Source organism: Larimichthys crocea, unplaced genomic scaffold (genome assembly GCF_000972845.2).
Source record: "Larimichthys crocea isolate SSNF unplaced genomic scaffold, L_crocea_2.0 scaffold271, whole genome shotgun sequence".
Taxonomy (NCBI): domain Eukaryota; kingdom Metazoa; phylum Chordata; class Actinopteri; family Sciaenidae; genus Larimichthys; species Larimichthys crocea.
In genome coordinates, this window is record NW_020853581.1 from 575,569 (window position 1) to 590,410 (window position 14,842).

The following is a 14,842-nucleotide window of genomic DNA, read 5'->3' on the forward strand; positions in this document are numbered from 1 at the left end:
GTGACTCAGACAGCATACAACAAAACAATGACAACTTGAATCCAATGAATTATATGTAAAAGAGAAAACATAAACACGTACTGCAAATCTTCTTTGGCGTAACAGGAAATTACCATCCGGTTTACCAACACAGTAAAGGCAACATGAAGAGAATCATAGTTGAGGTCAATGACTTCATGTGTTGAGTGAAGGGGTGGGTTACAGACACAGTGGGTGAAACTGTAGGATTTGTAGTAATATCACATGGACAGTATTATTAGCAGCAATAGAAAGTCTTGATTAGCCCAGTCTATCAAAAAAAAAGACACTTCCATGTTAAAGGTTAGGAATGAAATACACCGTCATCAGCCTATCCCCCATTGGGATATCCGATCAGAACAGACACCGTGAAGGCACTCTTCAAGTGACGGGAACGTGAAGGAAATCATCTCAGCGCACGCAGAAGCATCCCACAAATACTGAAGCACAGAGGAAAGCACCGTAATGAAAGTCTGTGCTTTTTTAGTGCAGTGAGAGTAAGCTTCTGCCCAACAACCGGTTCTCTTTGTTGTTCACAGTGTTTTGTGACCTTGGGTCGAGGGAGATGAAACTGACATATCGCCAACATTGTACCTAGTGCGGTGAGCCAACTTTGTGATAAAGATGTGGGAGGCACAGTAATAGTTCTGCAATGGGGTCTGGTAACGGCGGTGATGGCTCTGCTATCAGGAGTCTTCGCTGGCCCGTTTACGAGACTGGTCACCTCTGGAAGACAAAAACGTCAAATCAGTGATTTTTAAGTAATGTGCAGTGCAAAGCGTTGTTTATATTTAGATTTGACTGCGACTCAGAAAACTGACCGTGGAAATCCGTTCATGGAGAGCTCCATCTGTAACTTCTGGTCGTGAGCGGCATAGTCAGGTAGCAGAGACTCCACAGCAGGAGGGTTGATTTGGGGAATAAACCCAGAGAAGAGAGCCGGGGCTAACTGGGCCCACTCTGAAAGAGGAAACGTGAGTAGTTTGGCTTATTAGCTAAATGACGTTAAAACTGATAATACATGCAGGACGGTTCTGGTAGAAGAACAGGTAACAGAAACATAGCTCACCTGGTCGGAGGCTGTAGAGTCCTTTAACAACACTTGCCATTGTAGATGGCTGCACTTGGAAGGGCATGGAATGAGCTTTGATGAGAAGAGCTGAGCAAGGAAAAAAATTATTAAAACACGTATATTAAGAAGTCATTTGCCTTCCCCCATCCTGAATCAAAATCTACTCTTGATTTGGACAAAGGAACAATTGTTTTAGTTAGTTCACAGTTGTCGAATGTCAAAACAGCCACCAGGAAGCTCCAAATGAAGCAGCACACTTACGCATCAGTGTGTTCACATGTTTCTCTGCAACGTGATCAGCAAACAGCTTCATCAGATCCTCTCTCAGGTCTCTGTTCAGCTTTGACTCGATGTAGAACTTGTTCTGAAAACATTAAAAAGGGGGGGGGGGGGGGGGGAGTCTTAAAAGCATGCACCAACGTGAATACAAGTGACACCCTAGCAGCGTAACGCCATGCAAGGAATGTGCTAAAAAGTTAACTCCATAGCCCAAGTTTGTGCCGTCGATATTTAACAAAGAGATGCCTACCAAGTACATGAATACAGGAACTATACATTGAAGAGACGCTGTGTATTGCGTCAGTGCAACATTGAAGTTTTCAATGAAGTTCTCAGGTGGACTGGCCTGGAAAATAATAACACAAGTGTGAGTAACTTTTAGACCTTCTGTGTGTGCTGTACATAATCATTCACTGTGTTTGGATTTGCTTACTTGTAGATGGGTGGAAACCTGCTGCAGATGGCTTATAATTTTTAACGTTAAATCACTGTAGAGCAGCTCAGAGTGCTGCTGACAAACACACTTGTAGACGTAACTAGAGAAACAAAGCAAAAGGAGAAACTCAGTGAAACATTTCAAGTTAACTGACCAATGATGCTTTGTGAGGCTCCTCAGGCTCAGGTGTGTGTTTTTAAACACACTCTTTTTACCTCTGCTGTCTTACCTGTATATCTGTGCATAAGAAACAGAGATGTGGTCTGTGGGATTCTGAATCAGCAGGCGGTCAATAGCCTTCTCCAGGTTTGGCCAGTGGTTTTTCCGGTAGTCTTCTACAGCCATTGCATTCAGAACTGAGTGAAAAGAGGTGAACAGGTCAGGTTTTATTGTACCGGCTACTTAATCCGGGTTAAACCTTCAGGTCTAACAGACAGACTAGCGACAGTCGGTGCAGAGATCATCAGTCTGCAGATATCGGTCACACTGCAGCGGGCCGGGCTGCTCACGGACTACAGGACGTCAGGCCCTGCTGTCACGGTGCCTGCTTTAAGTGAACTTACGGAACTTGGAAGTAGAATCGAGGGTGAATTTTCCTTCGACCGCGGCTGACGGAGCCGTGCAGTCCGTCTCGCTCACTTCGCTGCTCTCGCTGCCTGAATCCGAGTCCATGAACTTTGACCCTCCGGAGCTCCCAGACCACACTTTACCCCGTCGACTCGCCGGTTCTCCTCCCGGCACCGGTAGACAGACGGGCTGCGGGACCGCCGCTGCATCCGACAGCTGGCTGCTCAGATACGTGCGGACTTTGCTGCTGCTGCTGCTCGCACAATAGTTGTGGTTATGGTCGTCTTTTATGTTCCCACCGTCATCTTCCATGGCCTCCATGTTCACAACCGAGACTGTACGCTGAGACGTGGAGTCGCTACAAAAACATTTCAGAGAACAAATAAGGATAAAAACAGAAACTGTCAGGCGTCTTTGGTGGTGTCCATCTCGGTTTAGCTGTTGTTAACTGAGTTTTTACGACATGCCGTATCACAGGACAGCCGAGAGAAAACAGGGAAATGTAGTTCTACAGACTACAGGCTAAACTACGAATGTTCCTCAGCCTTATTTACGTAAACCGTATTCAGTCCGACTATTGACAGCTGTCTAAACACTTAATGTTGACGAACCCACGGGTAACGGGTTTATTAGCTTGACATTATAGTTAAATTAAGGATAGAGACGCTACGCATGCGCATAACAACAGTATTTCACACTTCTTGTCCTAACTTACTCACGTTAAATCCAGTCATATTGTGCTGTATTGTTATTACAGACACTTTCTCACACGATAATAAACTGTAGATTTTGTCGCCTCTCGTATAAACCCCCAGTCTAGTTACACTTTTTGAAAGCCCAGTAAGAGGAACTATCATGGTGAGCGCTAGGTGGCGCACCACTCACGTCTGCAGCATCACATTCAGGCTGTTGACTTGAACACCTGGCTGAACTGTGTATCAAATAAGAGAAAAAATGGTCAGTGTTGTTCATTGTTTTGTTTTTTACTGAGAACCCCAGAAGAGATAACTATAATGATGTAAAAAAAAAAAATGTCTTTAACCGTAAACAAAACATTACCTTGAACAGTATGTGAATAATGTTGGTGTAGACATTATCCATCACATTGGCTCAAATATGTCTACCAACACTTAATCTTTACAGGCAGCAGACTCCTCTGTATAATAAACAAACCGTTTTAACTTTAGAATTCTATGAAAAGTGACATGGGCAACAACAACCGGTCTTGGAAGATGGAAAAAAAGTGCCATTTTCAATGTGAACTCATTGAATATATCCCTAAGGCTTAATATTACAACGTAGTATAACTTTGTACAGAGAAACAAAACCTATCATCTACCCTTTGATGAGTATGTCTCACATCAGAGTATAAAAATAAGAGGCTTGACCATAAAAAGTAGCTGCCACATGTCAGAGGAACACTTTGTCAATAGTTATATTTTTTCCAAGATTTAAATGACAGGTTAAACATACAAAGCTTATGACAACATAGGAGCGTGTTGATCAAGTGTTCTTTGGTCTAAAATTAAAGAGTACTGTTTCTTATTTCTAGCATTAACCCTCATGAAAGGGCGGAGCTGAACTTTTTATATTGCAAGTTAGACAATGCGTTCAAGTAAACCATCTGAAGATTTATGTATGTGTCTGAAACTCATAGTACCCACTATTTAGCAGGCAGTAGGCTTACATATTTACATGTTTCCTTATGGTAACATGAAAGAACTCTAAACACATCATTAGACCACAGCTGACATCACACCATGGACTTGAGACATTTGATGTCTGCTTGTAATGACAGAAATCCAGGAATTAAAGCTTAATCTAGTGTTGCATTTGTGGTGCGTCGCAGTGGATGAGGATGAGAGCATCGGCTACATTTCTAGAAACGTGAATGAAAAATGAGATGAGCACATGGGAAGAAATACAAAAAAAAAACTAACTGCTACTACTGCTTTCTATTTAGTAAGTAGTATACAGTATGACGTTTCAGACACAATGCATGTGACCAAAATGGGCACAGAAAAAAAAGAAAAATCAAAAAAACTTGCTGCATATTCACACAAAGTCGTCAAGCAATTTCAACTTTATGAAAAATAATAGTAAGGTTGATGAGTCAAAAATATACGAAACATATATATATATATATAAAAAAGACAATTAGTGCTTTGTCGACTGGGTACTTTTACATTTAAAGGTGTGTGGTGCTCTGAGTCTTTTCAGAAGTATTGTCTGTCTGCACACTTGATGTGGCCTCGTTGGCTAAAGTGTGTTGTATTGTGTCTCTGAGGCATGTCTCTCCTTCCACTGCAAGTGTGGCGGCTTCCTCCGGCTCGCTGTCTTCTTCTCCCCCCTCCACGCTGCATTCAGACTCATCGCTGTCGCTCCCGCAGGAGCTCGACGTCTCATCTTCAGAGTCGGAGTAAACCTCGGCCCCATGGAAGACATAGTGATTTGGTGCTTGAAACAGGTACTGGCCTGCTGTGGGAAACAATACAAACAACTTACAGTGATGGAATCAATATCAGGAGAATCATTGTCTGTCTATGTGCTTCTGGTCATTCGGATTATCGTGTATTCGCCTGCTATAAGAGAGAAAAAACAATACTGTTTAGGAAAGCATTAAAAGGGTTGGCAGGTTGGTCTAAAGCTTACTCTCAAGGCGTTTGCTGATTGGACTCCTGTTGATTCGACTCATCCAGCATCGTCTACGTAATTCAAGGTTGGAGGTTTGGCTCTTTACTTCAGCGGCCTCCTCTTTTGGTGTGTCTTCTGCAGATAACTCTGAAGGCTCAGCCGTTTCTTCACTGGGACACTGAGCATTTGGACAAGGCTCTGGAGGTGTAACATTATTACCAGCGGTCTCTGTGACATTCGGACTTTCCCTCTCTTCTGAAGGCTTAGATACTGAGTCTGTACTGTGCTGCGTCAGCTCCTCCTGAGCTGCATCGCTGGAAGCAGGCAAGGCGTCGCTTGGTAGCTGTTCTGGTAACCGAGGGGGTTTCTCTGTGATCTCAGTGAGTCTTACAGTATTGTAGCAGAGCTGCTCAAAGTCTCCACCCAGCCGATGACAGAGCTCATTGACTATGACATCACAGTCCCCGAGTAGCTCTACGTCAAAGTTAAGGTGAGGCAGCTGCTCCCTATTGATCAGGACCTGAGGCACTTCATGAGGAATGGAGTCTGGACGGGATGAGGAATAAAAGGTTAAGTACTGTGTGTTTGGATTTACTGTGAGCTCAACGGAAACATATTGGTAAATGCATGAATCTTACAGAAAAAGAAAAAAAAAATACATACTTGGGATGAGGGCAACTGGTCGGACTTTAAGTGAAGAGCCAATGACAATCAAGAGGTCCACCTCATCTTTATCCTGCTTCATGGCTCTGTGGAACATTTCTGGAAGATTCTCTCCAAAGAAGACAATGTCAGGTTTCATGATTGCCAAGGGAATATCTGGACACCGTGGACAATGCGGGACAACCTGCAGAATTAATTTATGTTATTAGCATTATAACAATTATTGTGTTAAAGGAATATTTCAATAGGAGTTACAGGTCTGTTATATCTGCAATACTAGGTAGTCGAAATAGGAAACTGTACTGTCAAACAAATCTTTGGGGAACATACTTCATTCTATTCTCTCTGCCATACAGTCTGTTTGTGCTGAAGCTGAAAACCACACATCACATTTAAACATTCTTGCCCCTGATAGAATCCACTTTAGCAAATGTGTTTGGTGTTGAATACAAAGGATTTAAGATATCCTGCTGCTCATTTGAATGAAGGAGCACACTTTACAAGCATTATTTACAGTATGATAATGAGAATAGACAGACCCTTCCATTATAATTAATGTGACTCCACCACTATGAGCTCAAAATTGGCTGTAGAATTAATGACACTGGTTGATGCTTTGAATCACAATGTTTTAACTGCAGTAACACTAATGATATTAATACAGATTTACAATACATTGTAGTCCTGGGAGTAACAACATAGAAAGGACTTTTTCTGTCAGGCTTCCATGCTCCAAAGATTTGTGAGCTTGAAAAGTTGTCATGGAGGAAATGTGTACACTATATTGAATGACAAATTATATGAATCTGCTGTTTGTCTTTACTTGTTTATGTTGATTGCCACTCCTGGAACAGCTCTGTAATGCTCCAGTTTTGGAACCAGTGCTGACAGGTGTAAAGCACACAAGATTTGTGACATTCAATAACCAGGAAAGTCGGCTGTTGCTGTAGGACAACAAGTGCACTTTCATTTACACTGTTACTTAATACATCCAAACATGTATCTAACTAGGCCTCAGGAGCTATAGGGAATAATTTAATAATACTGCAGTGCAATGTTCAAGAATGTGTGTAAATGTTTTATCTGTTTGTTATGCATAAATACCTGGTTGAAGATGTCTTCCCGTATAGCTTCACAATCCACTTTGTGTTTACAAACGAGACAGGATGCAGTTGCAAACGAACCTGAAATAATATAAAATAAAAATAATTTTTACTGACCACCACAGACAGGCCTACATAAAAGAAGCAAGACCTATTTATTAGCTATATCACTTACCATGACACTGGATAATCCGCTGAACTCCAGCCACTTGTTCTAATGTATCAATGTTTTGTGTGTAATTGCGCAGCAGTTTCCCCTGCTTATCCAGCATAGATATAAACTTGTGACAGGGTGAGGGCTGGAACTGACCAGGGTAGATCTCCTGTAACAAAGAGGATGCATTCAACACTTCTGGACTAAAGCCAAAACTTGTATAATCATGCATATCACCCTTGTATTAGCTTCTCTGCACCCTTGATCTCGGAAACTTTAGAACAGTTTCTTGAATGTTAACATTTAAAGCCTGGATAAGCACGTAGACTGGATCTTTAATTTCCAACTGAAGGTGTATGTGAGTGTACACCAGGCACCAGGATCTTGGTTTGAAATGATTACACCGTCAATTCTGATATGCCCAAAAGCAAATGGACACAGTGGACAAACCTTAGCAAACTTGAAAAAGGGTCTAGGGTCACGTCTGAAGTATTCAATGTCAAACATGGCTTGAGGGTCTGGAAGATCCGGAAAATCTACTGCAAGCCGAGCATAAATTCCATCTCTGGAGCGAAAGTCTGGTATTCCGCATGAAACTGACACCTACAAAGAAAAAAAGCATACACGTATTCTGACTTAATAACATGAACGTACAATGTCCTCACTCAAACGAAAAGTAATTAAAACTGCACAATGGTAAAATGGCTACATATTACTACTGAGAGTTTATACCCCTGCGCCAGTCAGCACCAGGATCCTTTTGCTTTCATGGAGTAGTCTGACCACGTCTTCTAAGGTGTTTATATCCTTCCTCTTCTTTCTTTTCGGAGGTTCTGAGATGTTGATGATGATCTGCCACAATGTCATGTCATCCAAGTCCGGAGGGAGCACAGTCTCAGGCAGCAAATCCCTCAGAATGGTCCTCGGATCTGTCTCTCTGATGTGCTGTTGGATGAAGCTGTAGGACCCTGTCCGAGAACACACCATCTTGACTCGTTGTCTAAAATGTGCAGTGTATGCTGTGCCACTGTGTGCATTTATTTCTACTTGTTAAACAGAGGGAAAGTAATAAAAACAGCTGGAGGCATGATTCTAGCTGAATGCTACTGAAATTCACCCAGCGATAGTTACCTATTTGTGGTTGAGGAGTCCAGTCGCTGGAGCTTGCATGTGAGGATCTGTCATCTTCCTCGTTGATGTGGTCCGGTGTGACAGCCAGACCGTTGGAGGGCAGATCGTCATGTCCAAAAAAATCTGAGGACAGAAAAGTAAAAAAAAAAAAAATTAACACATAAAACTAGAGATCAGTGGAGTCTGTCTCTCAGAACTACAATCACCAATAACAACCACTATCCATGACAACAACCTCAGTGTGGTGACGTTAAGTGAACGTTAGTTAGTGGGAAAGAAACCGGTAAAGTTCAACACCGTGAAGAAACGAGTTCAATAGTGAAACTCACACAAGCTGCTTGAATGACAGTTATCGCTTTCCTTGTTAGCGAACTAAAGAAAAACGAAAGTTGCCATTTCGAGAAGTACACACCTCTTAACACTCACGCACCTTCACTGTGTTTAACATTAGCTAACGAACATTAACTTATTTTCTGTTACAAACTCGCCGGTTAAGTTGGTCAAACAAGCACTGCCGGCTCACTTTAAGTCCCATAAATACACTGAGCGTTGTTAAATGTCGGCCTGTTTCCTTACCAGCAGCCTCCTCGGTTGTCCCGAATACAGCGCTGTCGTCTAGTTTCACAACTGGTTTGTGCGGCTCAGAGACCAGCAGTCCCAGTCCATTGTTGTCTCCGCCTAACGCTGCTGGGGCCTGCTCTACCGCCATCACCGGCTTTGCTTCCTTCTCCGCTGGCTGCGCACAATTCACCGCCGCCTCCAGACTCTCGGCGGCCCCAGCGACGCATGATGTTTGCTTTAGGTTGGCGACTTTAACTCCGTGGTTAGTCAACGGGCTGATTTTCGACCTTTTCGCGGCAGGTTCTTCCATTTCGGAGGCGCCTGAAAAGGCCGCTCCGAGACTGCTCTCTCCGTCCGCCATCTTCAGCCCGCAGAGCCGCTGAGCAGATCCTTCCTCTCGGACAGCTGGCTCATTTGCATAAAGCACGTGACTCGTTCTCCGCCAGTAGTCACGGCCGGAAGTTCCCCTTTTTACGCCGATGACATAAAACCATAACAAAATATTGATGCGTTCAAACGCTGTCAGATTCATTTTGAGCAAAAGTGAGCGCTCATTAATGACTGCAAACAGCCATGAATAAAATGTAGACGGCATTTTTTTCCCGGTAATAGAATGTAAGCCATGTCAATGAACATCTTTTGTAACTTTTGTATAACATATATACGGTGATATTTCATTTATAACTTCATTTACACGCCTCATGCAAGTGTATTTTTTTGTTTTAGCCACACATGCACGATAATAGATAGCCCAGTTATCAAAAATGTATTTAAAAAAACAAAACAAACAAACACATGTTTGTTATGTTTTCTAATTACGTAAACCTACCTTTGCACTTATGTTCATACCCCTGCGAAGACTCGAAATTTCGAGCTGAGTGGGAGCTCAGCAGTTAAACACGTGAATGCAGCACACGTCATGTGGTGAAACAGGCAGAAAGGAGCGTTGACTTTTCTCCCCACAACTCAGGAGAGATCTCCCTTAACCAGTTGGCAGTTGTTTTTTTCATTAATTGTACAAAGGTAGCCTACAAAATAATAAAGTAAACTTTGAGAATACTATCAGTAAGTAACCTGACTGCGACCGAACAGCTGTGATCCAGGATCGCGGATACTGAAGCTGCTCCGTTACAAGTAATCATAGACATTTAATAAGCGATATTTATGGAGGCTTTTTTGAACTGCAAACCAGAGGACTTGGAGGATTACTACGGGTTATTAGGATGTGATGAATTGTCGTCGGTAAGTTCTGGCCACTGTATCTGAGGATCAGCCTATTTACTGGGTGACATAATGGTTATCTAGATCTGTAAATCAAAACATATTGGTTTTAGAGCTCAGAAGTAGAAGATAACATAAAATGCTGGATGTACGCTAACAAACAGTAACCTGTAAATTACCCCCACTAAAAGATGCATGGATTACTCCAGAGGTTAGTCTGAACCAGCAGAGACCTGTTGATGCTTCAGCTAAAGATGTCAGAGGGACTAGTCGTGCGTCATCCAGTGCCACTAGGTTGTTACGGCATTTGTCCTTAATAATTTAGTCTTGAATATGTCCACATATTCAAGACTAAAGCAGAAAAAAATACATTCATGTCATTACAGAGTCTGACAACAGCAACATTTGTTATCGGAATTAATTTAAAGGCCTCAAAATAAACGGACCAATACAATTCATTTAATCAAATAGACCATGTTGAGGAAATCACTGGCTAATTTTCCCCTTAGGTTTTGTATGGAAATGTGGTATTGGATTTGTTTTGTGGACTGGTAGATAATGCATCTTACCATAGTGGCTGACTTCTGAATTTAGAATATTAAGATTGGCAAACACACCTTATATTTATTATTTTCTTATCTATATTTTTACTGTGCAGACTGAACAGATTCTCAACGAATACAAGATCCGAGCCTTGGCATGTCACCCAGACAAACACCTAGACAACCCAAGAGCAGGTACATTTGTGGACCATTGCTGTGGCACATAAGTATATTTAAAATGAATGTTCCAATTCTGACAAATATTTTATGAAATATTTTATCCAGAAGTGTGATTTGAGGTCAGCTTTTTATTGAATGACCTTTTTAAATGATATTCTTGCCATTGTAATTCAATTTTCTTACTTATCCCCCAAATAGTAATGCCTCTTTGTGATGTTTTTACTTCAAAGCAAATTATGTTAATTGAAGAGCTTCTTACAAGTGCATACAAAGTAGATAGAATTTATTTCACCTAATTTGGTAAGCATCATGCTCCATCGTAGACCCTGATCTCTTCTCTCTTTTTGACAGTGGAAGATTTCCAAAAACTGCAGGAAGCCAAAGAAGTTTTGTGCAATGAAACCAAAAGAAAATATTATGACCTTTGGAAAAGAAGTGGAGTTACTATTTCATTTCATGACTGGCAAGGCTTGAACGACTCGGTAAAAACTGTATGTAATGTCTTTGTTACAGATTTTTCAGAATAGTGTAATCTGTAGAATTTAGAAAGCCTAGTGATATATTCATCTGTTTGCAGTCAATGCACTGGGCTGTGAGAAATAAGAAGGAACCAATGCTGGAGGCATCAAAAGCAGAAATCCCTGTCACCTCCCAAGGAGAGGACCTTCATGCTGAGCAAGGAACACCACGGATCGAATCACATGATGCCATGCCATCCTCAAGTAAGCAGAATGTTATCAAAATAATGGATAGTGTAGAGACCCAATTTACAAAAATTGAACAAAAGAAAATCACCAATTAGGGTATAGAAATCCTGGTTTTTAACAGTGCCTCAAGCATCTTTGTGTTTGTGGCTTGAGGATTCAAGAATTTATTAGTTTTTGCAACTTCTATTCACATAGTGATGTTTTAGGGCTGTCTGAATGCAAGGTTAAGTGGTGAAAATGTGCTCACTATAGCAGACACTTAAATGGATATAGATTTTGTTTTTTTTTATATGGCTAAAACACATTTTTCTGCTTGCCTTGTCCAGAACAATGTTTTACTCTACTTCCATACCGAGACTTGTGTCCGCATCTTCAAACTGGGAGTGCACTGACCACAGTCCACTGTATGCAAGAGTACCACATACGTCCTTCCTTCAAAAAAGACTGAACTATCCCCTTAAGATCACAACAGAAACATAATATTTAGAGGAGCACTCTAGATGACTAGGGGAAGAACGTGGGCCACTAAAGTGCATCTGTGCTTTGACATTAGTGCCATTGAATATTTAAAAAGGAGCACTGTGGTACTCATTAAAAAGGGCTGTGTGCCCACTCCCTTTTTTGTGTAATGTTGTGTTTTGCACTTTAGGCAGCCGCCATAGTAGTCTGGAGTTTGAGAATTGAACAAAAAGCATCTTTTCTGTTCAATACATAAGGCATACTGTATGTCACACATTTATTGTATTGAATGATCTTCAGCTTTTGCTCCAAACTGGCCTCTTTGAGGGTTTGCTGTCATTCGAAATTCATCTAGTTTCCAGCCTTAGTCCAGAGGGCCATTGGTGTACCTGCTGCTTTTCTGTTTTAGTTAACAGACACTATGTGCACATATGACAATTTCAGAATTCTGCATTTCCATAGTGTCAGGATATCACCTGTAACTCTTCATCTAACTAACTCACCATGACTGCTTCTTCTACCATTCCTCTCCAGACATGTGTATGATTTTTGGTTACATCATACATCTCTTCTTTATGAGCATGTGTATATATACAACTGAACAATATGATAATTTACATTGCTCACTGTATTCCATTAGCAGGTTTGAACTGTTTTTATCCCATTAATTGTTTATTATGTACCACCATAAGTATACACAGTATTGAATTCGATAACATTAACACTGACTTTTTATCATCATCGCTTAGGTGATTACTGCCACCGACGTTTCCGTTGGGCTGCTGACTCACCATCTACATTGCTGCAGAGGTTTAGAAATTATGAAATATAAATATATCAACAGTTTTATTTTCTTTAAATCATACTGTTCAGTGTCTTCTTGTTGTCCTTGTCAACTGTGGAGTCAGTTCTTATGAATATGTCTTACCTATACCTCCTCTAAACTTGTTCTATAAACTGGATATTGTTAAATGTATCTGCTGCTAGTGTGAAACACAGTTGCATATTAGATTATGTGTATAATTAATTTTGTTATAGGTCCTGCTCATTTGTTAATTCTGTTCATGACCACACAGCGGTGATATAAGCATACTTGATGCTGGAGTACCTTTAATGTTGTAATGTGTCTTTTTGTGTTGCCAAGTTTATAATGTTGGAAAAATAAAACAGAAACTTGTCATGAATATGTGTACTATTTATTGTTTTCAATGTCAATTCAGTTCAGTATTTTCAATTCAGTTTAATGGTGACATATAATTATACAAATAGATTCATGGGGAAACTATGAGGGAGACCAACAAGAAGAGAATTTAAATCCCGCAGAGGGAAGAAAAAGCAGCCAACAAGTATTCAGCACATATGGGAACTCCTTCAAAGCGGAAGAATTTCAGGTGACTGCCTCATAAAGCTAATTGAGAGAATGCCAAGAGTGTGCAGAGCTGTCATCGAAGCAAAAAGTGGCTGCTAGGAATTTAATCTCTAACATCTAAGGCAGAGAAGCCTGCTTACTTAAGAAGTGGAGGAGGAAGCTTTTGTTTTCAGAGTGATGAAAGCCTGATGAAGAAGAGAAAACCAGATGACATAAATAATGTTTGTAATGATTGTAGAGATTTAATCCAACACAACAACTTAATAGAAACTGCTGGAGTCTGTTCATTAAATTTGAAATAGATTGCAGTGTACCAATTTCTACCAATCCTGATTTACACATTATATTTCTATGTCATCTTCATTTATAACACTTGTAAAGTGGACAAAAAGCTATTTAATTTTTCATGGTGATCTACGACCTTTTCTTAATTTTTCTTGCTACACTTGCCCTACACATTTTCCAAATGCAGAGGCAAAACATAGAAGAGGTGGAAGAATAATCAGATGCTTCACTTACGTAAATGTAATAGAGTGTAAAAAATACTCTGTTACACGTTAAAGTCCTGCAGTATTACCAAAAAAAACCCCTTAAAATAACAAATGTACTCATTGTGCAGTTTGTTGTAGGTGAATGAGTAATAATGCATCATACTTGATCAAAGGAATAATTTCTCAAAGGCTCTACACACAAACATTCTACAATCTTCACCAGTATAATAACTTGCATTGAGTGTACGGCAACAGTGCAGCAACAATTCTCCGCCGCTAGATGACGCTGTGCGTTTTTGTGACGTCACGTTTTTACAGGCTGAATGGACCATGAGCTCGTGTCTTCTTCGCCGGGTGCGGTGGCGCGCGCCTGTAATCCAAGCTACCGGGAGGCTGAGGCTGGCGGATCGTTTGAGCTCAGGAGCTCTGAGCTACAGCGGACTATGTCGATCGGGTGTCCGCACTAAGTTCGGTATCGATATGGTGCTCCCGGGGGAGCCCGGGACCACCAGGTCGTCTAAGGAGGGGTGCACCGGTCCAGGTCGGAAACGGAGCAGGTCAAAGCCCCCGTGCCGCTCAGTAGTGGGATCGCGCCTGTGAATAGACGCTGTAGTGCAGCCTGAGTAACACAGCGGGACCCAGTCTTTTTACACTCTTTGTACTGTTCAACAAACAGCTGGGACAACAACAAGCTCTGTCTACGTTCAACAGCTTCATCACTGCACATTTCTTTTCTTGTTGCCATGAAAAAACAGCTGTGTGTGTTTGTCCTACAGCGCCTCCACCTGGAGGAGAGCAGGCTCAACAGGATTATTTTCAAAGATACAAAGATTTCAATAAGTCGAAATGTTCAGTTTATGTTCAGAAGATGAATGTTTTTTGCATGACGTGTAATCACATATGTACTGTTGATTTCTGCTGATCATGTTTGTACTATTTCTGTTATGAGTTGTAGAGGATTCTCACAAAATATATTGCATGAGCCATCCACCCATCCATTATTAACCCCACACACAGCACAGCAGACGTTTTGACTTGTCAAAGCAGGACAAGCACAGGTGGACTTAATAACAACATTGATGGCTCAGTTTCATTGATTGTCCCAGTAACAGTGAACCAGCAAGAACAATAGCAGGACCTCCCCTGTGTGGAATGCAGCTATCATTATTCTGTTGCCAGTACTACCAGTACTATATAGCTTGTACACACAGACACATACTGTTATTATAGATGCTTCAAAGTGTACTTTACTTAG

At 41.2% G+C, this 14,842-nt stretch overlaps 3 protein-coding genes across 3 annotated transcripts; 1 reads left to right on the forward strand and 2 right to left on the reverse strand.

Moving 5' to 3' along the window:
• Positions 1 to 302: 302 nt before the first annotated feature.
• On the reverse strand, positions 303 to 3,278 carry cacul1 (CDK2 associated cullin domain 1). The gene is made up of 8 exons (XM_010734565.3): positions 2,369 to 3,278; positions 2,035 to 2,161; positions 1,803 to 1,905; positions 1,620 to 1,715; positions 1,352 to 1,454; positions 1,088 to 1,177; positions 840 to 978; positions 303 to 744 (listed from the first exon to the last, which is right to left on the reverse strand). The coding sequence occupies exons 1-8, from the start codon at positions 2,691 to 2,693 to the stop codon at positions 705 to 707; spliced, it is 1,023 nt and encodes a 340-aa protein (XP_010732867.2). The 5' UTR covers positions 2,694 to 3,278; the 3' UTR covers positions 303 to 704.
• Positions 3,279 to 4,247: 969 nt separating this feature from the next.
• sirt1 (sirtuin 1) lies at positions 4,248 to 9,070 on the reverse strand. The gene is made up of 9 exons (XM_010734566.3): positions 8,634 to 9,070; positions 8,058 to 8,180; positions 7,659 to 7,894; positions 7,377 to 7,529; positions 6,948 to 7,095; positions 6,774 to 6,853; positions 5,670 to 5,853; positions 5,025 to 5,552; positions 4,248 to 4,850 (listed from the first exon to the last, which is right to left on the reverse strand). The coding sequence occupies exons 1-9, from the start codon at positions 8,977 to 8,979 to the stop codon at positions 4,561 to 4,563; spliced, it is 2,088 nt and encodes a 695-aa protein (XP_010732868.1). The 5' UTR covers positions 8,980 to 9,070; the 3' UTR covers positions 4,248 to 4,560.
• A 454-nt stretch (positions 9,071 to 9,524) lies between these two features.
• On the forward strand, positions 9,525 to 12,888 carry dnajc12 (DnaJ (Hsp40) homolog, subfamily C, member 12). Its single transcript, XM_010734568.3, has 5 exons — positions 9,525 to 9,860; positions 10,498 to 10,576; positions 10,913 to 11,052; positions 11,139 to 11,283; positions 12,477 to 12,888. Exons 1-5 carry the CDS (start codon positions 9,783 to 9,785, stop codon positions 12,557 to 12,559), a joined length of 525 nt encoding a protein of 174 aa, XP_010732870.3. The 5' UTR covers positions 9,525 to 9,782; the 3' UTR covers positions 12,560 to 12,888.
• Positions 12,889 to 14,842: the final 1,954 nt, after the last annotated feature.